The sequence below is a fragment of the Protomyctophum parallelum genome (genome assembly GCF_964188405.1).
Source record: "Protomyctophum parallelum genome assembly, chromosome: 10".
Taxonomy (NCBI): Eukaryota; Metazoa; Chordata; class Actinopteri; order Myctophiformes; family Myctophidae; genus Protomyctophum; species Protomyctophum parallelum.
The window spans coordinates 7,959,887-7,980,108 of NC_139704.1; the positions used below are offsets into that span (position 1 = coordinate 7,959,887).

The following is a 20,222-nucleotide window of genomic DNA, read 5'->3' on the forward strand; positions in this document are numbered from 1 at the left end:
TGTCCTTTGTAACATGGTGCCATCTAGTGTTTAGGTAAGAGGTGATGCAGTGCAGCAGAGGTCTGCTTTGCGACAGCGTTGCCATAAATAACCAATTTCCAAATTATGAAAGTTATTATGTTATGTTGTGTTTTAGAGGAGTGCAAAAATGCACTGTCTGATGTCATTGTATTATACCTAATAATTATCTATGTGATAAATGATCATAAATGATATTCTATTATCACATGATCTGACAGAGCTGACACCACTGTTGTTTTCTGTGCTTTGTGTTTATCATCCTATAGAACCTGTCTGAGCATGGCATTAACTACAGATTTGGCCCCTGCCAGCCGTAAGTAAATTACTGTTTATTTCTATTCTATTTTTTTACTGTACCATATATTATCACTTAACCCATTTAGACCTGAGGACGCATAAATCACCTCATAGCTTTTAACCACTTGAACCATTATTTTAAACTTTTATCTGTTGAAAAATAGAAGATCTACAAGCTCATAGTGTGGCACGCTACAAGCTTGTAGATCTGCTATTTTAGAGAAATCATGAAAATGTGTCGCAAATGTGTGTGTGGGGGGGGGGGGGGGGGGAACAACATATTTCCAGATGGGGATCCACGGCCAAATACTGATGATTCTGTGGGTCCATGACATGAAAGGGTTTGAGAACCACTGATAGAAATATAGGTTTTTCAGAAAACTCAGGATTTAGAAGACATTTGTAGAATCGGGGTGAAACCTATATACAGTACTTAGTTAACTGGGGTCCCCCAGAGCTCTATAGCTCCGTTACCTTTTTTCTCTCGACACCAAATCTCGTCACAGCGTGACCCATTGTGAGCTTGTAGATCTGCTATTTTCGACAAATGTTCACCACCATATAGGAACACTATGCATGTGGTTAACGGCTTGCAGTGATGACGAACAAATCCAGATTGGACCTGTTAACTAAGGATGGGCTCAATGAAGTTTTGGTAGGCTGCTGTACTTGTAAAGAGTTGTACACGTGTCCTCAGTGTACAAATATTTTTTCCTCAGAGTTACATGGATAAATTAACCCAAGAACAATGCCAACATTTCCCTATTAGCACCACCAGGAGGCACATTTTTGCACAAAAAAATCAAAACGAACAGTGGTCAATTTGTACAGTTTCAGCAGGATGTGTGCATCATATGTCAGCACAGTTTATGCAGCATAGAGAAAGGAGAGAACGCTCACAGAGTGTGTGTGTGTGTGTGTGTGTGTGTGTGTGTGTGTGTGTGTGTGTGTGTGTGTGTGTGTGTGTGTGTGTGTGTGTGTGTGAGAGAGAGAGAGAGAAGGAGGAAGACATACTTTTTTCCCCCCCAGTGGTCATGTCTGTGTGTTGTCATTCTAGTGAGTTCTTCTTTTCAAGTGGTTAGTCATGAACTTATGAAAGACAGGAAAATATAAAGTCTGCCCACTCACTAAATAATGCTACCATGAATATGTATTATAGTATTCTGAACAGAACCTTATTTTTATTGGCCAGTTGTGAGAGTTTGCGTGGAGTACGGTCAGTGTATTAGAGGAACGATGACTAGAAAAATTATCGTTTTGGATCAAATATGAATATGGAGACGTTCAGTAAACTAACTGCTCCAGCCACTACAAAATTTCGGTAAGCACTTGTTATGATGTTGTTTGTTGTCCTTCTTTGTCCAATATATAGAATTGACAACTGTAGAAAACTATACTAACGCGCGCACACACACACACACACACCACTCACTCACCAGTGGCAGATATTCACGCCTTACTTGGGGGCTGACATCTTGCAAAAACCTTAACATAATAAAAACAAAAGATGAATATTACTGGCTGCCTACTGTTATCAACTGTAAATATAGGAAGACAAGTACAGAAACCCACCTCTTGACGACGCTGAAAAGGATAAACTTACAGGTTAGTTGGCGACGGTGTTCACAGATGACAGCTGTTAGTCATTTGACTCAATCAGGACAAAATGAAAAGTGTGCCACCTGATCAGGGGAGTTCTCTGGTCACACCGTTGTCTCAGTACTGTCTGTGTGATGTGTATCAGTCCTCATTATTAGACCTCCGCCGGAGGAAGTAGTTCTTGTTTACCACATACAGGCCTACTAATGAATTATTTGGAATTTCATAATGTGTATGCGTGTAGGCCTATTGTATGAAAACTTTAGATGATGTCCATGTTTAGCACTGGTTCTTAATGCGGGGTCCGGGGACCCCCAGTGATCCTTAAGGTGTTTCAAGGGGTCTCCAGCTAAATTCAATAGAATCATAGAATTCCGGTTGAACTTTGGAAAATCCTATATTCTAATAGGATTTTCGAAATCCTATAGGATCCTATTAGAAATTATTTGACTGTCTGCTACTTTTTTGTAACATCATGTTTGAAATAAGTGGTTAAAACGCCAGACAGAAAAGTAGAGAGAAGACACACTGGAACATTTAAAACTGACTGAAATTTCAAAACAGGGGCTTTATAATCAGAGACCATGTGGGAATGTAGCTAGGCAATTTGTATTACTAATTAGTAGGTTTCATATTTCAAAACTAGTTGCAGCACATAGTTTGTAGCTTTAAAATTGTCTTGTCTTGCTTGTTATGCCCAAGAAAAGCAAGATCGGCTTCAGTAAACATCCCTATACCGCCTCCCAGAGCCAGAAACAATTAAGGCAAATTAATGTTTGACATAAAAGCTTTAATCTGCACACTGGTTCTCAACTCGATCCACTAACCGTGTCCTTAGCATTTCGATCTAGATACTCTAATGTAAGCTTTTCAACTTAAATTCCTGATGAAGAAGATTGAGTAAGATTGAAACATTGAGAACAGTTTAGAGAGTTTAGGCTATTTTTATTGTTACTGTTGATCATCGTTTGACGTTTGTCCAACACCTATTCCTTTGTTAAAATGTTTGACATTGACACATATATCCACTGTCCTCCATCAGTGGTTCCTCGCTGATGCACCGCCTCGTAGAGAATCAGAAATGACCATATGTACACCGACGACACCGTGGCCATCTTCCCATTGACAGCCCATACATCCAAACAGAAAAGTCCTATCTGATTGTAAACCATGTTAAACTCATCAACATTGCAGCTGTATGAAAAGCTTTCTTTATATCATGTTTGTTTCATAAAAATAGATATGTTATGAGCTACTTCCCTGCAGGTGATTGAGTTTTGAACACATTCAGCAGAGCACACACTCTCCTGTTCAGACTTGTTCTCTTCCATTGATGGTGAATGACAGAGGGCAAATGTCTTCCCAATGGCAACAAACAAACTGTCTTTTATTTTTAAATCAGAACCGTCTGAAGTAAGTGAGGGGTACTGTACTGTACTGTACTGTACTGTACTGTACTGTACTGTACTGTACTGTACTGTACTGTACTGTACTGTACTGTACAAGCCCTCAACCCTGGTGTGTGTGTGTGTGTGTGTGTGTGTGTGTGTGTGTGTGTGTGTGTGTGTGTGTGTGTGTGTGTGTGTGTGTGTGTGTGTGTGTGTGTGTGTGTGTGTGTGTGTGTGTGTGTGTGTGTGAAGCCCTAACCACACCAAAGGGTCACCATGCAACTTGTGTCCAAACGGTTGCAAGGAGTTAACGCTAAAACCGTCTCGACCCTTTGGTGTGGTTTGAGGCATTGAATTCCATGATTGAATCACTAGGGTCAACGTGGGTCAACGTGCAACAAGACATATATCACACTGCAGGGACAACTCTTGACTTTGGTGTGGTTAGGGCTTTAGGCTGCGCAACAGTGACACTTGGTGGTGAACAAATGCTATAACCTATAACACTAATTCCGTGCTCAGACAGACAGACACAGCGACAGACCCAGCCAGCCAGGAGACAATCCCTACTCCCTACCAGCCAGCCCGGGACACACTGACACATTGCTGTGCATTGGAGTGGCTGCACCAATCAAAAATACAGTTCTTATGCAGGTTCCTGGTTCCTCCCAAGTTCCTCCCAAGGAGAAGACAGGCGTTCTGTAGTAAATACCATAGATTGCACAGTTTGCACTGGGATGCAAACTGGAGCCGGAAGTTCAATGATGGAATGCATTGCAGAATAGCCTACAACAGCTTATGAATCAACAATATTTGTATCAGTTCAGGAAAATAAAAGAAGATTAATGACGTTGTATTCTGATCTATTGTTTATCTATGCACACTATTTCTGACTGGGCAATATTCACTCTGACAACTTGTGGTCCTGTTTAGATAGCTCGATGATTTTATAGCCTATAGTGTGCATATTGAAAAACAATTAAGACACCAGACAACAAAGTGGAATATGTCTTCTTTTATTTTCCTGTGCCGATTTATTAAACAAAGCTCGCAATCATTTGAAGTTGGTGTTTATTCATAAGCTTGTTACCCAGCTCTGATTGACTTCATTCATTGCATTCCATCAAACTTCTGGTGACCTGCTGACAAATCAGCAAACTAGAATTGTTGGGCCAAGAAAGTGATGTATCTTTCCTTTCATCCTTTTGTTTATCCTTGGTTCAATCCTGTGTCCTTGTCTTTTCCACCTTTTTCAGAGAACATTTTATCTTAGTAAAATGCCTGTCACAAGAACGTAGAGCACCGCCGTGCTTCTGAGACTCTCACAGAGTGAGTGTGTATGGGGGCGTGCAAAACTACACGGTCATCATTTTTATTCTTAGCACTTGTCAAAGTTTAGCAGCAGGGGAAAAAAGTTAGGATTATCATGCCACAGTACTTTCCAAATGGCTCATCGTAATGACCTCACTCCTACACTATTTCTGAAGCTGAAAACACCCACCTACGGTACAGCATGAGTTACAGTTAATATGTTAATATACAGTACAGATCAAATGCATAATAATAATAATAATAATACAAAAATAATAAAAAGTATGTCTCTGGTGTCTTGGTTGGTATAGTGGGCAGGTGGTTATAAAGTGTAGCTCTTGTTTCCACCACATTTTGTGTGCAGTGGTTGCATAGTCTGTCTTCCCTTGGGAGCGGGGTCTGTCTGTGGCGGCCAATTAGGCTGTGTTCACTGAGTCTGTACCTAGCAGCAACGGCTACAGAAAATTGTGACTGGGGGTGCTATGGGGGTGCTGGTTATTTAGAGGGGGGTGCTAATGCATCTTGGTTCAATTGGGCTTGTTTGGAGGGGGGCTTAGGGGAGCTAAACCTCCCCCCCCCCCCCCAATAATATTCTCTTTTAAGTGCATTTTAAATAAATTAAACTTCCAGTGACTGGAAGTTCAGGTGTTCACTAATCCATAACACTTCATAAACTGAATGGATTGATTGTTACCGCTTGATTGTTGTTGTTGTTGTAATTTATTTTTACTGGAGGGGCCTTTAAGTGCTGGCCTACGGATGAGTATAGGACTTCTAAATGCAGTTGCTGTAATAGCATGAGTGAAATATCCACTCTCTGCGTGCGTGCGTGCGTGCGTGCGTGCGTGCGTGCGTGCGTACGTGCGTGCGTGCGTGCGTGCATGGGCATGTGTGCGCATGCACAGGGGCAGTGGGGATGAAAAAGAGAAGTGATCATCCATAATGACTTCCCTCCCATCTGTGACAACATGATGAGTGACTGGTTGTTGCATGCACACACACACACACACACAGATTCCGTTTACAATCATTACAGTCCACAGGAGTACGGTCAGTGTATTAGATTAGAGGAATGATGACTAAAACATTTACGTTTTGGATCAAATATGAATATGGAGACGTTCAGTAAACTAACTGCTCCAGCCACTACAAAATTTCGGTAAGCACTTGTTATGATGTTGTTTGTTGTCCTTCTTTGTCCAATATATAGAATTGACAACTGTAGAAAACTATACTAACTACTAAACTACTAAAATATTAATAATCTTCCTATTGCAGGGATTTTGAAGAACGATCAGTGACATACTATAGGCTAATGCTTTCTAAAATTATCAAAACTCAGTCCACCTTTTGTTATGGATAATTGGATATGACTTGTGCTACTCTGTAAGAGGGCAAACGGCGCAAGATATAGGATAAAAAAAACAAGAAGTCACAAGTCATCGTTTCATCACATACCGTATATGTTACGAAAAAGGTTATGTAAAACTATTTCAACCTTCTGTGGCATATACATGAATCCACAGATAAGTGCAAAGTGCAAACCATGCCATAAAAGTGAAGAAGGAAAATGTGCATATTATAGACTAGAGACTTATTGTGAGATAGTGTAATGTTACTGTTTGGGTATAATTACATGTCTCAAACATGTCTCCCTCAACTTCTCTCACACTGTAATTGCATAGTACAGAGCCTCTGCAAGCCTGAGTGTATCTTTGCTTATTATACAGTAAGTGTGGAGTGTACTGGTGACAGACATTACTTGTCCAGCGCTATGTTCAACTCATGATACTGTCAAATTCACAAGTCTTGCTTTCAAACTGCTAAGAATCCCTCAGGATGTGGCACCAAAGAAATAATGCAGAATAATGTGTTTTCCAGGCAGCTTCAGAAGGTGGTTCAGGACATCAAGAAAAATGATGGCAGCTTGCTGGATAAACTAAAAAGGTTCGTTTGTAAGTGATGTATTCACTTGTAGTATACAAAGTATAAGGATTAACTTTTTGCACAATAGCCCACAGAAGACAAAACTCTGACAGAAATAGCACTGTAAGTGTTGGAGACGCACACACGTAGCAGTAGAACATCTCAATTCCCTTTTCTCAACACACACACACACACACACAGACCAGACTAGACTACAAACAAAATATAGATGGTGACTGAAATACACTAACAGATGGCTGATTTCTCACTTTCGTTTACTGGGATGAAACTATTGACCTTACTTGTAACTGTAAGTAGTTCTAGTCATCAACCAACCAGGGCAATGCGAACATGTGCTGTTAACACTTTGACAGAAACTGTTTGGCATTATGTGAAAATAAAGTTGCAATAAAGATATAATTACTCAAGCTGTTATAATCTTTATTTATATCCTGTATAACAGGGGTTCCCAACCACTGGGGGTACTTGAGCTCCCCTCTCATGATACACAGAGGAGTCGCCCAAAAAAGGAGAAAAATGACAAAAGTGGAATGAAATATTTATATTACTGCAGGTAGTTCTTCTGACCAAGCAATTAGTTGAAATTGGCCATCCAGTCGTGCTGAAATGAGCATGACAGCACAACTAGCCGTTAATAGAAGATTTTTAGAACGGATTAATCACATTAGAAATATCATCACTCATCAGTTTAGTGATTAGTGATTAGACTGAGTTTTGTCAGAGCAGCGTCATTGGCGGCAGTGGCTCAGGGGTAGAGTGGCCGGATGGTAATCACAAGGTTGTCAGTTCGATCCCGAGCTCCCCCTGAGCTAGTGTCGAAGTGTCCTTGAGCAAGACGCTGAACTCCTAATTGCTCCTGATGTGCTGTTTGGTGCCTTACATGGTTTCTGCTGCCATTGGTGTATGAATGTGTGGGTGAATGTAATGCACAATCTATGTAAAGCGCTTTGGATAAAGGCGCTATATAAATGCACCATTTGGGAACCAATGCTGTATAACACGTTTGAAGACATGTTTGTACCCTCAAATCATGTCAACCCTTTTGCAATGCTTCTTCCTCAAATCTCTCCACATAGCAGATTCACAAGCAAGTCTACTCCTAAACTTCCTGCCAGAGACTACCAAGGTAATATCTATAGAGGGTATGCGCATGCATATTGAATGGAGTCAACAGTTTAGACTAGATCATGTTATATTAATAATATATAATATCATATACAGGTATACCAGTAAGACGCCTGAGGGCGAGAAGCGACCTCACCCTTTAGTCACGCATCCGTCTGTGACAGCAGAATATCTATACATTCATGTCCAGTCTTCGCGCTTCAAAATAAAAAATGTTTCATGCATGGTATTAGGCTATAAAAAAAAAAAAACAGCGTGTCCGCCCTGAGACTGGGAGGTCGGGGGTTTGATCCCCGGCAGGGTCATACCAAAGGCTCTGAAAAATTGGACCAATGCCTCCCTGCTTGGCATTCGGCATCCAACCCAGCTCAGCTGGTTGGATTGGGGCTAAGTCCCTGCGACATACTATAGGCCGGGTCATGTCCAGGGGGTGTACTTGTACGTCATGTCCAGGGGGTGTACTTGTACGTCATGTCCAGGGGGTGTACTTGTACGTCATGTCCAGGGGGTGTACTTGTACGTCATGTCCAGGGGGTGTACTTGTACGTCATGTCCAGGGGGTGTACTTGTACATCAAGCTGCCTCACGCTACAGAAACATGAGGCTCCTAATATATGAGCCTCATGGCTCGGCAAGGCTTACTTACTCATTAGGCTATAATAAACCTATATAAACCTGTGCTTATCTTTATAAAGGCCTATCGGGTTCTGATGTTGATGGCGATGAACAATGGTCGGAGGCTGAATTCGTAAGTAAAAACAAGCATTTTGAGAACGCTCAAGACTACAGTATGTGTAGGCTACTATATTATACACGTATTTATCTTTGACCATATATATATATTATATATATTATATATTACATATATTTTCAGGACACATATGAAGACCTGGAAGACGGTGATGACTATGAGCCACCCCCGAATAGTCACAGAGTCTTCACCCCACCACCTTCTGCCTCCTACCACAGAGGAGAGTATGTCGGTCAGTATAGTTTGTTCTTTCTTTCTTTCTTTCTTTCTTACAGAATAAAAAAGCCACAAATCCTCACTCCAGAAAGAAGTCTGTTAAAATGGGCAAAACTTGCACTCTCTCTGACTTTTCCTCTATAATTGAGACAACCAATTTAGATGCAAATGTCTTTATGATAACGAATATCGAAATGGTGGCAAGGCACACAAACGTGTGTGATGGTAATGTTGTATGACGGTACTGTGTGCCACAAATGGACGATATTCAAGCTCACAAACAGTAGCGATACAACACTTTGTGAGCTTGTAGATTTGTAGATTTTTGGCACGTGACTCCAGCATGCAGCAAAATTAAAATCAATCTTAATTCAGCGTCACACCCCAATACTGACCTACATAGCCTGAATGTGCAGGCCCACCTACCCAGTCAACCAAACCATGACAATTAATTGATAACAAAAATGCAATGAAGAATTTACTTTTTATTATCGCTTTAGCTGTATTTCTTACTATTACACCATTTGTCACTATCTCTGATTTCACTTTTTTTTCCTGTGGGAAGCGACATGGTTATACAAAGACGTGTAAATTAGCCACAGTCATTGCGTCTGATGTCCCTTTTTTTCCTCTGTCTGCATCTCTTTTTTCAGACAGCCTCTGTGACAGGCCTGACCAGCCACCCAGGAAGCCCCTCCGCCCAGCCAAAAACACCAAACCACTACCACCCGCACCCAGCCAGATGTCTGATGAAGTAATACAACTTACCGCAGTTAAAACGAAGATGGATGTCTTTCATACTTTGTTCTATTTCATATTGTACCTGCATGGTGCCACATGAGCTGTGTTGCATGTTGTCTCAAGCAGGGATTGACATTAATAGTTGCCCGACTGCCCATGGCAAGTAGATAAAATGTTCGGGCAAGTACAGTTTTATTTCAGGTTGCCCGGTGGGCAAGTGCATTCCGTCTTTATTAAATATGATTGGCTATTTATGAAGAACAATGCTACCTTTAGGCTTTTTACAACTTTATAGCAGGCTTTTCAAAATGACTGTCGCCACTCAGTAGTTAACGATTGGATTTAACATTATTTTATTCTACAAGCACAAATTGTACCTATCATTATGATTATAAGTGGCCATGACCTTTGGGCCATTAGAACATGACCTGTACTTGCCTGACGGGCAAGGTCCTCTGAGACCTTATTGTCAACCCCTGTCAGGGTGACGGAATGGGTGATTTGGGTCCGAGTCGTCATTATAGTACAACCTGAGAGGGAGAATTTATCTCCAGTGCCAGCCTGTTTCCTGTCTAAGGTCGATGGCTGTACTATCTGCTATGTCACCCAAACAAATTACAAATATATGCTGTTACAGTACTCCACATCAAAGCCAAGTCTCTGCACTGCAATGTATCTGTATGTCTTTAGTGCTGAATGTTTAAAAATGAACCGGTAAGGTTCAGAGTTGAATGAACACAGGATTTTGCTGTGCATGTATGTAGGCTAAATCAGGCTGGCCTAGTTCGGGACACATGGGAGATTTATAAATACCAGATTGTACGTATTGGTGAATATGCAATGTAGCCTCTTTTTTGCAATACTGTACCTAATCATTGTTAACTTTTAGGAGGACTATATCAATCCAGAGGGCGGTAATGATGACTACATAAACCCTACTGAGAAATCCCTATCCAGTAAGATATTCTAATCATCAATAGAAAGAAATATGACATGGGCAGTATTACTACTACTACTACTACTACTACTACTACTACTACTACTAATAATAATAATAATAATAATAATACAATGATAATTATGCTTCTGCTTCACAGATCCTCTCATACGTCACACAAACAGAGCAGCGCTAACCTTTGTGTCAAAACCTGCACCTGAACGCCCACCTAGCCCTGGTAGGCTGAAACCACAGCAACACAAAGTGTTTTTTCCTGCATGGTGACACTTCCTTATTGACATTGACTTATAAGGCATTTTAATCTGCTTGTAAAACGGTATATTTATTGTTACAATAACTCATAAATACAAATAATGCTTCATCACAATAATCCGAACACATAATGATTTATACGGTCAAGTATAAATGCATTGTAATCTGCTTATGACACTGTATAAATGCTGTTATAAGCACAAGGACATTATAGTATAATTCAATCACGACACATTACATAACGCCTTTTATAGCGACTTATAAGGTCAAGTATATCATGGTACTTCATGATTACTGGTCACTCAGAGACTTTCTTTTGGCCAGGATCGTAGTGTCATTCTCTCATTTCCTCACTTGTAATGCATTATAATAACAATTGTATAATGCATTTTAATGACTATTATGATGCATTATATTGTGATTATAAGTCATTGAAATGGTCATTGAGTGTTTTAAGCAAAGTGGGGCAAACATTGCATTGATTCTATGCACACGTCGCACACACACACGCGCGCACACACACGCACACACACACACACACACACACACACACACATACATACACACACATACAATTACACAAAACATTTCTGCGTACCCTTTCAGAAATGTCATTACTTTAAGCACCTATTGACCTTTACAGTGACTTACATGTATAATTAATTACACTATATTGCAATGCAATGGTGAGTGAAATATTATGAAGGAATTGAAGCAATGTATTACAACTACACTGTGCTCCTACAGTGATATAAGCAGATTATAATGCTCTATATGTTTGCTTATAGTGCATTATAGACACATCTACAGTATGCTTTTGATAATGAGCATATCCTTCTATCCCTAACTTTGATCTTGGTTATGTTTCAGATGTATATGAAGTTCCTGACCAAGAGGTAGATATAGTCTAATGACTCTACTATCTTCTACTGAATCTAATTTGTTCTGTCTAATATACAGTAGTGTATAATAATCTTTGACATATGGAAATATTCTTTCCCCCTGTTTTTCTTTTTTGTTTTGTTTTTAAGGAGAGCTCATCTCTAGAAAACAGGTCAGTTTAACTCATACATTAAAAAAAAATCCAACTTCTTCCAATAGAGTGCCAATTTTGTATGGAATTGTTTTGTTTCATTTATACTGCAGAATGCCTCCAGTCCGACTCCCACCAAAACCTTCACGTCCTTTGCCACGTATTCAAAATCCCAGGTAAGGCTGCTATATAGGAATATCAACATTGCATTATGTTCTCAACCTAATTTGTTATATTGATATTCGGGTGTTTGTTTTTCTTTAATGCATTATAAACACCTACTGCATTATAAGTCTGTGGATATAATGTCAGTCAACATAAGTCACTATAAAAGCACATTCTTTTTATTTTTCAGAATGGACATTAGGCAATCGCCTCTTCCAGTAAGTCATTTCTGTTCTTTAACAGTATAGTATAGTTTCCTAAAATGGATGTAGAACTGTTATACAGCTTATGACTTGATCCATTTTGTAATTGTTCAGGTCCATGAGCCCTTGGATGTTGAATATGAAGTATGTGACACAAATGATAGTAAGTATCAAAGGCAGAAATGACCCGGTAACAATTTATGTTTCAATCTTGTGTGTTAAAGGGATGAAAATGACTTATTTTCTATCAATAACTCACCCCATGAAGCCTTGAATTCATGGAGATGGTTTTGTTTTGTCACATTCCTAAGCCAATGATTTGATGTAAAGTAAAATGTTTAGGTATTTGTACTATTTCCAAGTTCCAATACTTTTACTTCTACGCCACTACATCTCAGATCCAAATATTGTACTTTTACTCCACGACATTTATTTGAAAACATTATAGTTACTAGTTACAAAACATACATTAAACACTTCAGCCCTACATAGTATTTCGGCCATTTGAAAATAGCCGATCTAGATCGCCTATGACAGTTGAAATTCTGAAATCTGACATTCTGCATAATGAGTACTTTTTACTTTTGGTACTTTAAGTACATTTTGATGCCAATATACTTTTGTACTTTCACTCAAGTACATTTTGAATTCCGGGGGTTCATTTTGTGGGTGAACACTAATACTATTCCTTTAGTTTGTGTAAAACTGTTACTTTACATCGAATGACAGTTGTTTGCTCCATCTAGTGGATGGACAGTGAAATTACATGTGTGTGACAGACAGCAGTTATGTGTATGTAAAATAGATAGGTCAGTGGTTTTACTGCAGCGTAGTAGAAATACTCCGTTACATAAGTAAAAGTCCGGAATTCAAAATTTACTTGAGTAAAAGTTAAAAAGTATCGGCATCAAAATGTAAGTAAAGTACCAAAAGTACAAAATATGTCCCATTTCAAGTTTTCAAATGTATACAAATATTTTTGAAAATAGCTAATCTTCAAGCTCACGCATTGTGAGCTTGAAGATCAGCTATTTTCAAATGGCCCGAAATGTGTAGGGCTGAAGTGCTTACTGTACATGCTTTGTAATAATAATCAAAATGCACAAAGTAACTAGTAACTGAAGTTTTCAAATTATTGTAGTGGCGTAAAAGTCCTACAATATTTGCCTCTGAAATCAAATAAAAAAATTACATATTATACTCAAGTAAAGTACAAATACCTCAAAATTGTACTTAAGTACAGTAATTAAGTAAATGTTACTTTACATACCCTAGAATGTAGAATTAAGGTCATAGTTCAAAAATCTCGGCCTGGGCCGTGGCTCAGCGGTCCAGGCACCTTGGCTGGTAATCCAGTCTGGTTCGACTCCCGATCCCGACGGCCTTTACTGCACGTCACCCCCCCCCCCCCCCCTCCATCCCTGATCTCTCTCCCCATTTCCTGTCTAAGCCTGTCTGTCCCTCTATAAGAAAATATAAAATAAAGGTGAAACATTAAAAAAAAGTCATAGTTCAGATTTGTAACCATGCTGTTTACTTCTGCAGGGCCAAGTTTAAGGCCTGTTAAGGACCTTCCACCCTTTGCACTAAAGCCCAGCAGAGAGTAAGTTTTGCGTGGTAAAGTAGTTCTGGCTTTATAGGTACTGTTTAAAGGGATCGTGACATTTCTTTCTTCATTTGTTTTTAGGTTTCTGAGCTCAATTGCATCCAAAAAACCTGAACTTTTAACATTCAGTAGATTTTCTGTGGTCTGGGATTTTCTGGCTCAAACAAGTGCTCTGATTTGCCTGTGAACTGTGAGGTTAGAGTCCACAAAATTCCAGAATATATGACGTAAGAATATGCCAGCAGATGTCACTGTTGAGGGATTTTGCCGCTCATTGCAGCTCAAAAGGCTTCAGAACACACCCCAGACCACAGAAAATCCACTGAATGTTCAAGGTTCAGGTTGTGTGGGTGTAATTGAGGTCATACAAAAGAAAAGTCATGAAACCTTTAAACTTTCAAAGCTGTTACCCATTATCACAGCAGTGGTTTATTGAATGCAATGTAACATTGTTTTTTCTTCTTTCTTTTATTTTTCTTTGCAGTTTGCCGCCAAAACCAGCTTTCAGAGCAGTATGTATATTATTTTATAAATAGAACCTCATTGCAGTATATTATTAGCCTACCATTCATAATTTACATTAATTTGTTACTTTCATTGGTTTTGCATGGTTTCAACCAACCGTAAATGTGTCTGTCTGTCTTTTTAAATATAAGTGCCTGTTGCTGTGTATGATCATTAATGAGATTATTGTTGCAGAAACCAGAGTTGATGGACAGAGAGGATGGTACTGTAGGTTTTTATATTCATACATGTATAACACATTACAAACATACAGTCTATTTGTGTGTATACATTTTAATAAATTAACAAAACAATGGACTTCCTAACCACACGAGTCTCATTGCCTCAGGTCCATTACTACCCACGTGGAACGACAACCCCAAACTCCCTGCCAAACCGAGTATAACTGACTTCAAACGGCCAAAGTAAGAAATGCACGTACAGGCCCTGTGTGTTGGTTATCAATGTATATTTGAATGTTGTTCCAACATTCATCAGTAGGAATAAGGCTGCCAGCATCATGAAGGATGCCGCCCACCTTGCACACGATCTGTTCGTCCCCCTCCCTTCAGGCAGGCGGCTGCGTACTATTAAAGATGGAGTGCAGTGATTTTTTTCCAGTTTTTCATGTGTTTATGCGGTGATAGTACTTCATTAGACCCCTTGGTGTGGTTGTTATGTGCAATGATGTCTTCCCTTTGTATTTAGGGTTTCAAACGTGCCAATGAAAAAACAGTGATATTGTGACATCACAATATCATCCGTTCCCCCTAACCCCTCCCCTTTTATCATACAACAACAGCTGTGGGTTCGGCTTCAGTTCAGGTGGATCACCAACCATCACCACCCACCAGGCAAACCAGGCATACTTAATGAACTGGTGGGCGTGTCCACATAAAAACAACCTTTAACAAATACTGTAGCCTACACTTTTTTGAAAATCATTCTTCCTCCTTATATAATAATAATACCTGATTATCATGAAATAACGGCACTCCATCTTTAAGGCCAGCACAACCAGGCTCTAGACCTTGAACTCAATGAACTGTGACCTTCACACTAGTGATGTGAGACTTCACATGACCTCTGCATTATGAACTTGAGCTGCATGTGACACATGAACATTTTCTTTTTTTAATGCTGTTTTAGTGCTGCTGCTTTTTTATTGGCAACGTGGGTAATATAACACTTTTAGGTTTTATATTTTATGAATTGTTATGAACTTTTAACATTTTGTTGTAATATAATAATAGTAATAATAATCATACATTTTATTTATAAGGTGCCTTTCGGGGCACTCAAGGTCGCCGTACAACAAGTTAAAAACAGTTAATAGTACAAAACACAGTTAAAAGCAAAAGCTAAAAAAGTATAGTAGGCCTACAGCTTGCAGCAGATAGACACAAAGGTCAGCATTATGCCTGCTTAAACAGGTATAGGTTTTGAGGTGGGTTTGGAATAATGGTGATTGAGTCCATGTTTCTAATATCAGGGGGGAGTACTTGTATGGAATGACAATAGAACTCCTGGCTTAAACCCTTGAACCTTGAACACAGATATTTGCATTTCCCAGCACATCAACAGTAGGCTGCACAGTCAAAACCCCCGGCCGGTGTTCATTTATCTATATGTTATCTATGTGTACACTCTCAGACCTAAATTCACACTGAGGATACTGTGTGTACTGTGTTTGATTTGTTTATAATCTCCCCTTGCAGGATTCCCATACCACATTTTCGGTCCCCAAACAGTAAGTATCAATATTGTGTCTCATGCTGACTTAGCTACAGCGGCAGGTGGATAACCTATAGGCATTAAGGTTTTTTACATTGTAATATATCCGTGACAAATCATAGACATGGAATTCTTTCATGAATTACTTATGCCATGCATTAATATTGAATGCAGTGTAAACAGACATGATGATAGCCTACTATTATAGGCTTCATCATCCTGAATTATTCCACATTTACAACCAGTGGTCCTTGAGGGAGTTCCAGGGGTGGTCCCCATGCAGCTAAATGATGGAGAGTTGGTAACCAAATGGACCCTTATTAGATATTTAACTCTTGAGAGGGTCAAATTAAGCCAAATTTCATTTTACGCTCTCAAGAGTTACATTTTATTTGTTTTACTTCATTTTCAAGAAGCGTACACAATTAAACAATGTAAATGTAAATTCTTGTTATTTTGATCGTTTGCCTGTTGTCTCTCATATGGTACCAACATCATTACTCAACATCAGTAAGAGCACACATGTTACCAACACAAATCTGTATGGTTGGAATGCCAAGGTGAGCCAGAAAATAGCAGCCAGGAGAATGAGACTATAGCAGGACACTGCCAAAGACACCAAGAACTGCCAGCCAGCAAACTAGTGCTGTGGGAACCAACACACGAGCACCAACGAGCTGGCCAGATGTATGGAGAACCGAGATGACTGGAAGCAACGATGGAGGGCTCGTCTGAGGACGACCTAGAGAGACCATTACAGCATGTGGTGGCAAAAACCATATCCAATGACAACAAAATATTCTTTAGTTTACATCAAGTGACTTTATTCTCCATGTCGTTCCAGGACCACCTGACAAAGTAAGCAGCGTGTCCAATGAGTCCATAGACACAGAAAAGGTATGTCCAGTTAATGTTTTACAATATTTTTGGGGATTTTTTGCCTTTTATTGATAGGTCACAGTACATCTTACACAGTACACTTTTACTTGTAACGGAGTATAGTTCTGTATTGATAGTTTTCACTTACGTAAAACATGTGAGCACATTTTCCACCACAGCATTTATCAGTGTCTATACGCTGTGTAATGTGTATACACTACTGTACACACAGCATGAGCAGAGGCATTGTTTTAGAATGTAAAGTCTTATAATAATAATAATAATAATTTTGTTTTCAGGAGGATTTGTACAGGAAACCCTGGTATGCTGGCGACTGCGACCGCAAGACTGCAGAGGATGCGTTGATTTGGTCAAATAAGGTAAAATATTTAAATTAAATTAAAAACCATGGGCATTATGCAATTCATATCTTGGTTCGTGGCAGGTGTACAGGTAATCTGTGTGTGTGTGTGTGTGTGTGTGTGTGTGTGTGTGTGTGTGTGTGTGTGTGTGTGTGTGTGTGTGTGTGTGTGTGTGTGTGTGTGTGTGTGTGTGTGTGTGTGTGTGTGTGTGCGTGTGTTGCTTACTGTAAATCGCTCTGGATTAAGAGCGTCTGCTAAATGCCTAAAATTGTAATTGTAAATTGTGTGACAGTGTATTATTATACTGCATGGTTTGTCGTTTCCCATTTTATAAAAGCAGATATGGTATGTAATAGTATGTTTGTATGTATGTGACCAAGTCTATCTGATGTTGTTTATTTGAGCTTTTTGTTCTTGTACTGTATATCAGGATGGCTCGTTTCTGGTCAGGCAGAGTTCTGGTCAAGACATCCAGCAGCCCTACACCCTGGTGGTGTTATACAATGACCGGGTGTACAACATACCGGTGCGCTTCATTCCAGCCACTCTGCAGTATGCGCTCGGAAGGGAGAAGAAAGGAGAAGAGGTATGGGTCTTGGTGTTTTGAACTAGAATTACAGTACTGTACTGTACTGTACACCAGTCGTTCTCAAAGTGGGGTCCGGGGACAACAAGTTAGTTACAGGGGGCCGGGGGCTCCACCTAAATGATAGTTTGGAGCCAAATAGAGCTACATTGGTTCCATTTGTACATGCGCGCACGCACGCACACACACACACACACACACACACACACACACACACACACACACACACACACACACACACACACACACACACACACACACACACATTTTACCATATAAATTGTGGTCCCAGAGAGAGAATTGCCATTAAATGGGGGTCCGTAGCCTATTGCATATATCAAACTGGGGGTCTTTGAAATGAAAATGGTTCAGAATCAATGTTAGAGCCGTAAAAAATCTTCTCTTATATCTTTTTCAAATGGGGGTCCGCAGGCTAATTAGTGTCAATCTGGGGGTCCTTGACATGAAAAGGTGAGAACCACTGCCTTACACCAGTGGTTCCAAAACTCTTTAGCCCGTGACCCAAAAGAGACATTTGATGTCTCCCCGGGACCCAAACTAGTGAGAGAAAACAAAAACAGATCTACAAGCTTATAGATCAGCTATTTTCACATTTCATGACATGGACTTTTCTTTAATTTCTTCATGAAATTACTGAAAACTAAAAAAATCTTTGAATTATGTTTTTTCATTTCATTTATAGCAATGTCTTGAATGTCTAAATGTAGTAAACAACAAATAAAGGGTCCCATGAAATTGTGTCCGGGACCCCACTGTTTTTGGAACCAGTTCTGTAGCAAACTAGCAACACCATACACGCTGAGTGGGGAGAATATAGCTTGTAATAGCTTGACTTCATTCTCCTGACAGCAAGAGGAAGCATGTACGTGCATGGGGGTGCTATCTGGGTTTTGGCTCATGTCCAAAAAAGCCTCCTATTTTAAAGGGGCCGTATATTTTTGTCACTCGAGGGTGGGAGTTGTGATCTAGCAGAGTTTTTCTCTGTAATTTTATGCCTGGGGTATATTTAGGTTTAGGCTCCAACATCTGTCCGGGTCTCATTCCAGTGCGGCTTTGCAACCTCCTACTACACATCAGTGTTGATTCCGTCGACTAATACTATGACAAAACATGTCCGTCGACTAATACTACGACTATCTTTTTTCACTTCTTTTTTTCAAACTAAACTATGATGACTAAAACTAAGACTAAATATATTGACAATTTCGTCATCAAATACAAACTACTACTAAAATGTTAAGAAGGGACTAGTGGACAAGAGATCCAGTGTAAGTGAAGTTTACATTGGTGGCATGCTGAAAATAGCCGATCTACAAGCTCACAGCGCGTCACACTGAGTTGTGAGCTTGTAGATCTGCTAATCCCCCCCCCCCCTCTCTGAAAGAATCTATATTCAAAGATTTGCGCCACATTTTCATGATTTTTCAAAAATAGCTAAAGTATAATATAATGCTTAAAACACCAAAAGGGGTTCCCGTCCTGAATGGAACTGAATGATGATCGAAAATGATCTGAACTATGTGTCCCCCTCCTCTTCTCAGCTTTTCAGCAGTGTTTCCCACATGATTGAGAGCCATCAGAGGAATCCTCTAGTACTGATTGACACCCAGAGTCACAACAAGGACTCCACCAAACTGTTGTATGCTGTGAGGCCATAATGAGGGAGCCAAGACGAAGCAGATGCCCGTCCCAGAAGCAACCAGTGTTGATTTTGACAGCAAATGTTGATTTTTGTTTTAGTCATAGTTCTCTTGAATAGTTTTCAATTAGTTTCGGTCACATTTCAGTCACCTGGAATGTTTTATGTTAAGTCTAGCTCACAACGCGACGCAGCGCGACGTGTTGTGAGCTTGTATAGATCTGCTATTTTCAGCATGCAACCAAGTGTAAAATTACTTTTATTTATACTGGATCTCTTGTCCACTAGTTTAGTGTAGTTGTCAATATATTTAGTCTTAGTTTTAGTTTGTTTCCGTGTAGTTTGTCAGTCGACGAACAATTTTCGTCATAGTATTAGTCGAACAAAATCAACATGGTCCAAGATGCAACCTAGCTAGGCTAGTGCCAGACCACTATTCCCCGCTATTTCCCCAAGACCATTTTTGTATTAAGAAAAAAGAGAGACGATCCGGGCACTTAAAGTTAAAAAGTCCATTTTTGTATTACTGTACACAGTACTGTGTATGGTGAACAAGCTACAAGAACCAGTGGTCCGGGGACCACCAGTGGTCCTTGAGGGGGTTACAGGTGGTCCCCAGCTAAATGATGGAGTTGGTAACCAACCAAATGGAACCTTACACTGTAGCTCTTTAAGGACGCTCTCAAGAGTTAAATTATTGTTTAACATCTGCATTACTTATTTTACAAGAAGTCTACACAATTCAATGTTTGCCTGTTATCTTTCCTATGGTACAAACATCAATACAGCATGGAATTGTGGACAAAATCTTGTCCAACGACAACAAAATATTCTTTAGTTTTGGGTCTGAGGCTAAATCTTGTCAAATGGTGTTCTGTGGCTCA

At 39.7% G+C, this 20,222-nt stretch overlaps 1 protein-coding gene across 4 annotated transcripts; it reads left to right on the forward strand.

The window, feature by feature from the left end:
* Positions 1-5,653: 5,653 nt before the first annotated feature.
* Positions 5,654-20,006, forward strand: blnk (B cell linker). 4 transcript variants are annotated; one of them, XM_083774862.1, is made up of 22 exons: positions 5,654-5,775; positions 6,498-6,563; positions 7,640-7,689; positions 8,384-8,436; positions 8,563-8,671; positions 9,309-9,409; positions 10,286-10,352; positions 10,494-10,571; positions 11,477-11,502; positions 11,638-11,660; positions 11,753-11,815; positions 11,995-12,022; positions 12,122-12,170; positions 13,553-13,610; positions 14,098-14,125; positions 14,313-14,340; positions 14,467-14,542; positions 15,836-15,867; positions 16,696-16,748; positions 17,030-17,110; positions 17,523-17,678; positions 19,241-20,006. In XM_083774862.1, exons 1-22 carry the CDS (start codon positions 5,723-5,725, stop codon positions 19,355-19,357), a joined length of 1,395 nt encoding a protein of 464 aa, XP_083630988.1. In that variant the 5' UTR covers positions 5,654-5,722; the 3' UTR covers positions 19,358-20,006. The 4 variants fall into 4 exon arrangements, with proteins under 4 accessions (XP_083630988.1, XP_083630989.1, XP_083630990.1 ...); XM_083774863.1 differs by having other exon boundaries at positions 7,643-7,689; XM_083774864.1 differs by lacking the exon at positions 11,753-11,815.
* The last annotated feature ends 216 nt before the right edge of the window (positions 20,007-20,222 follow it).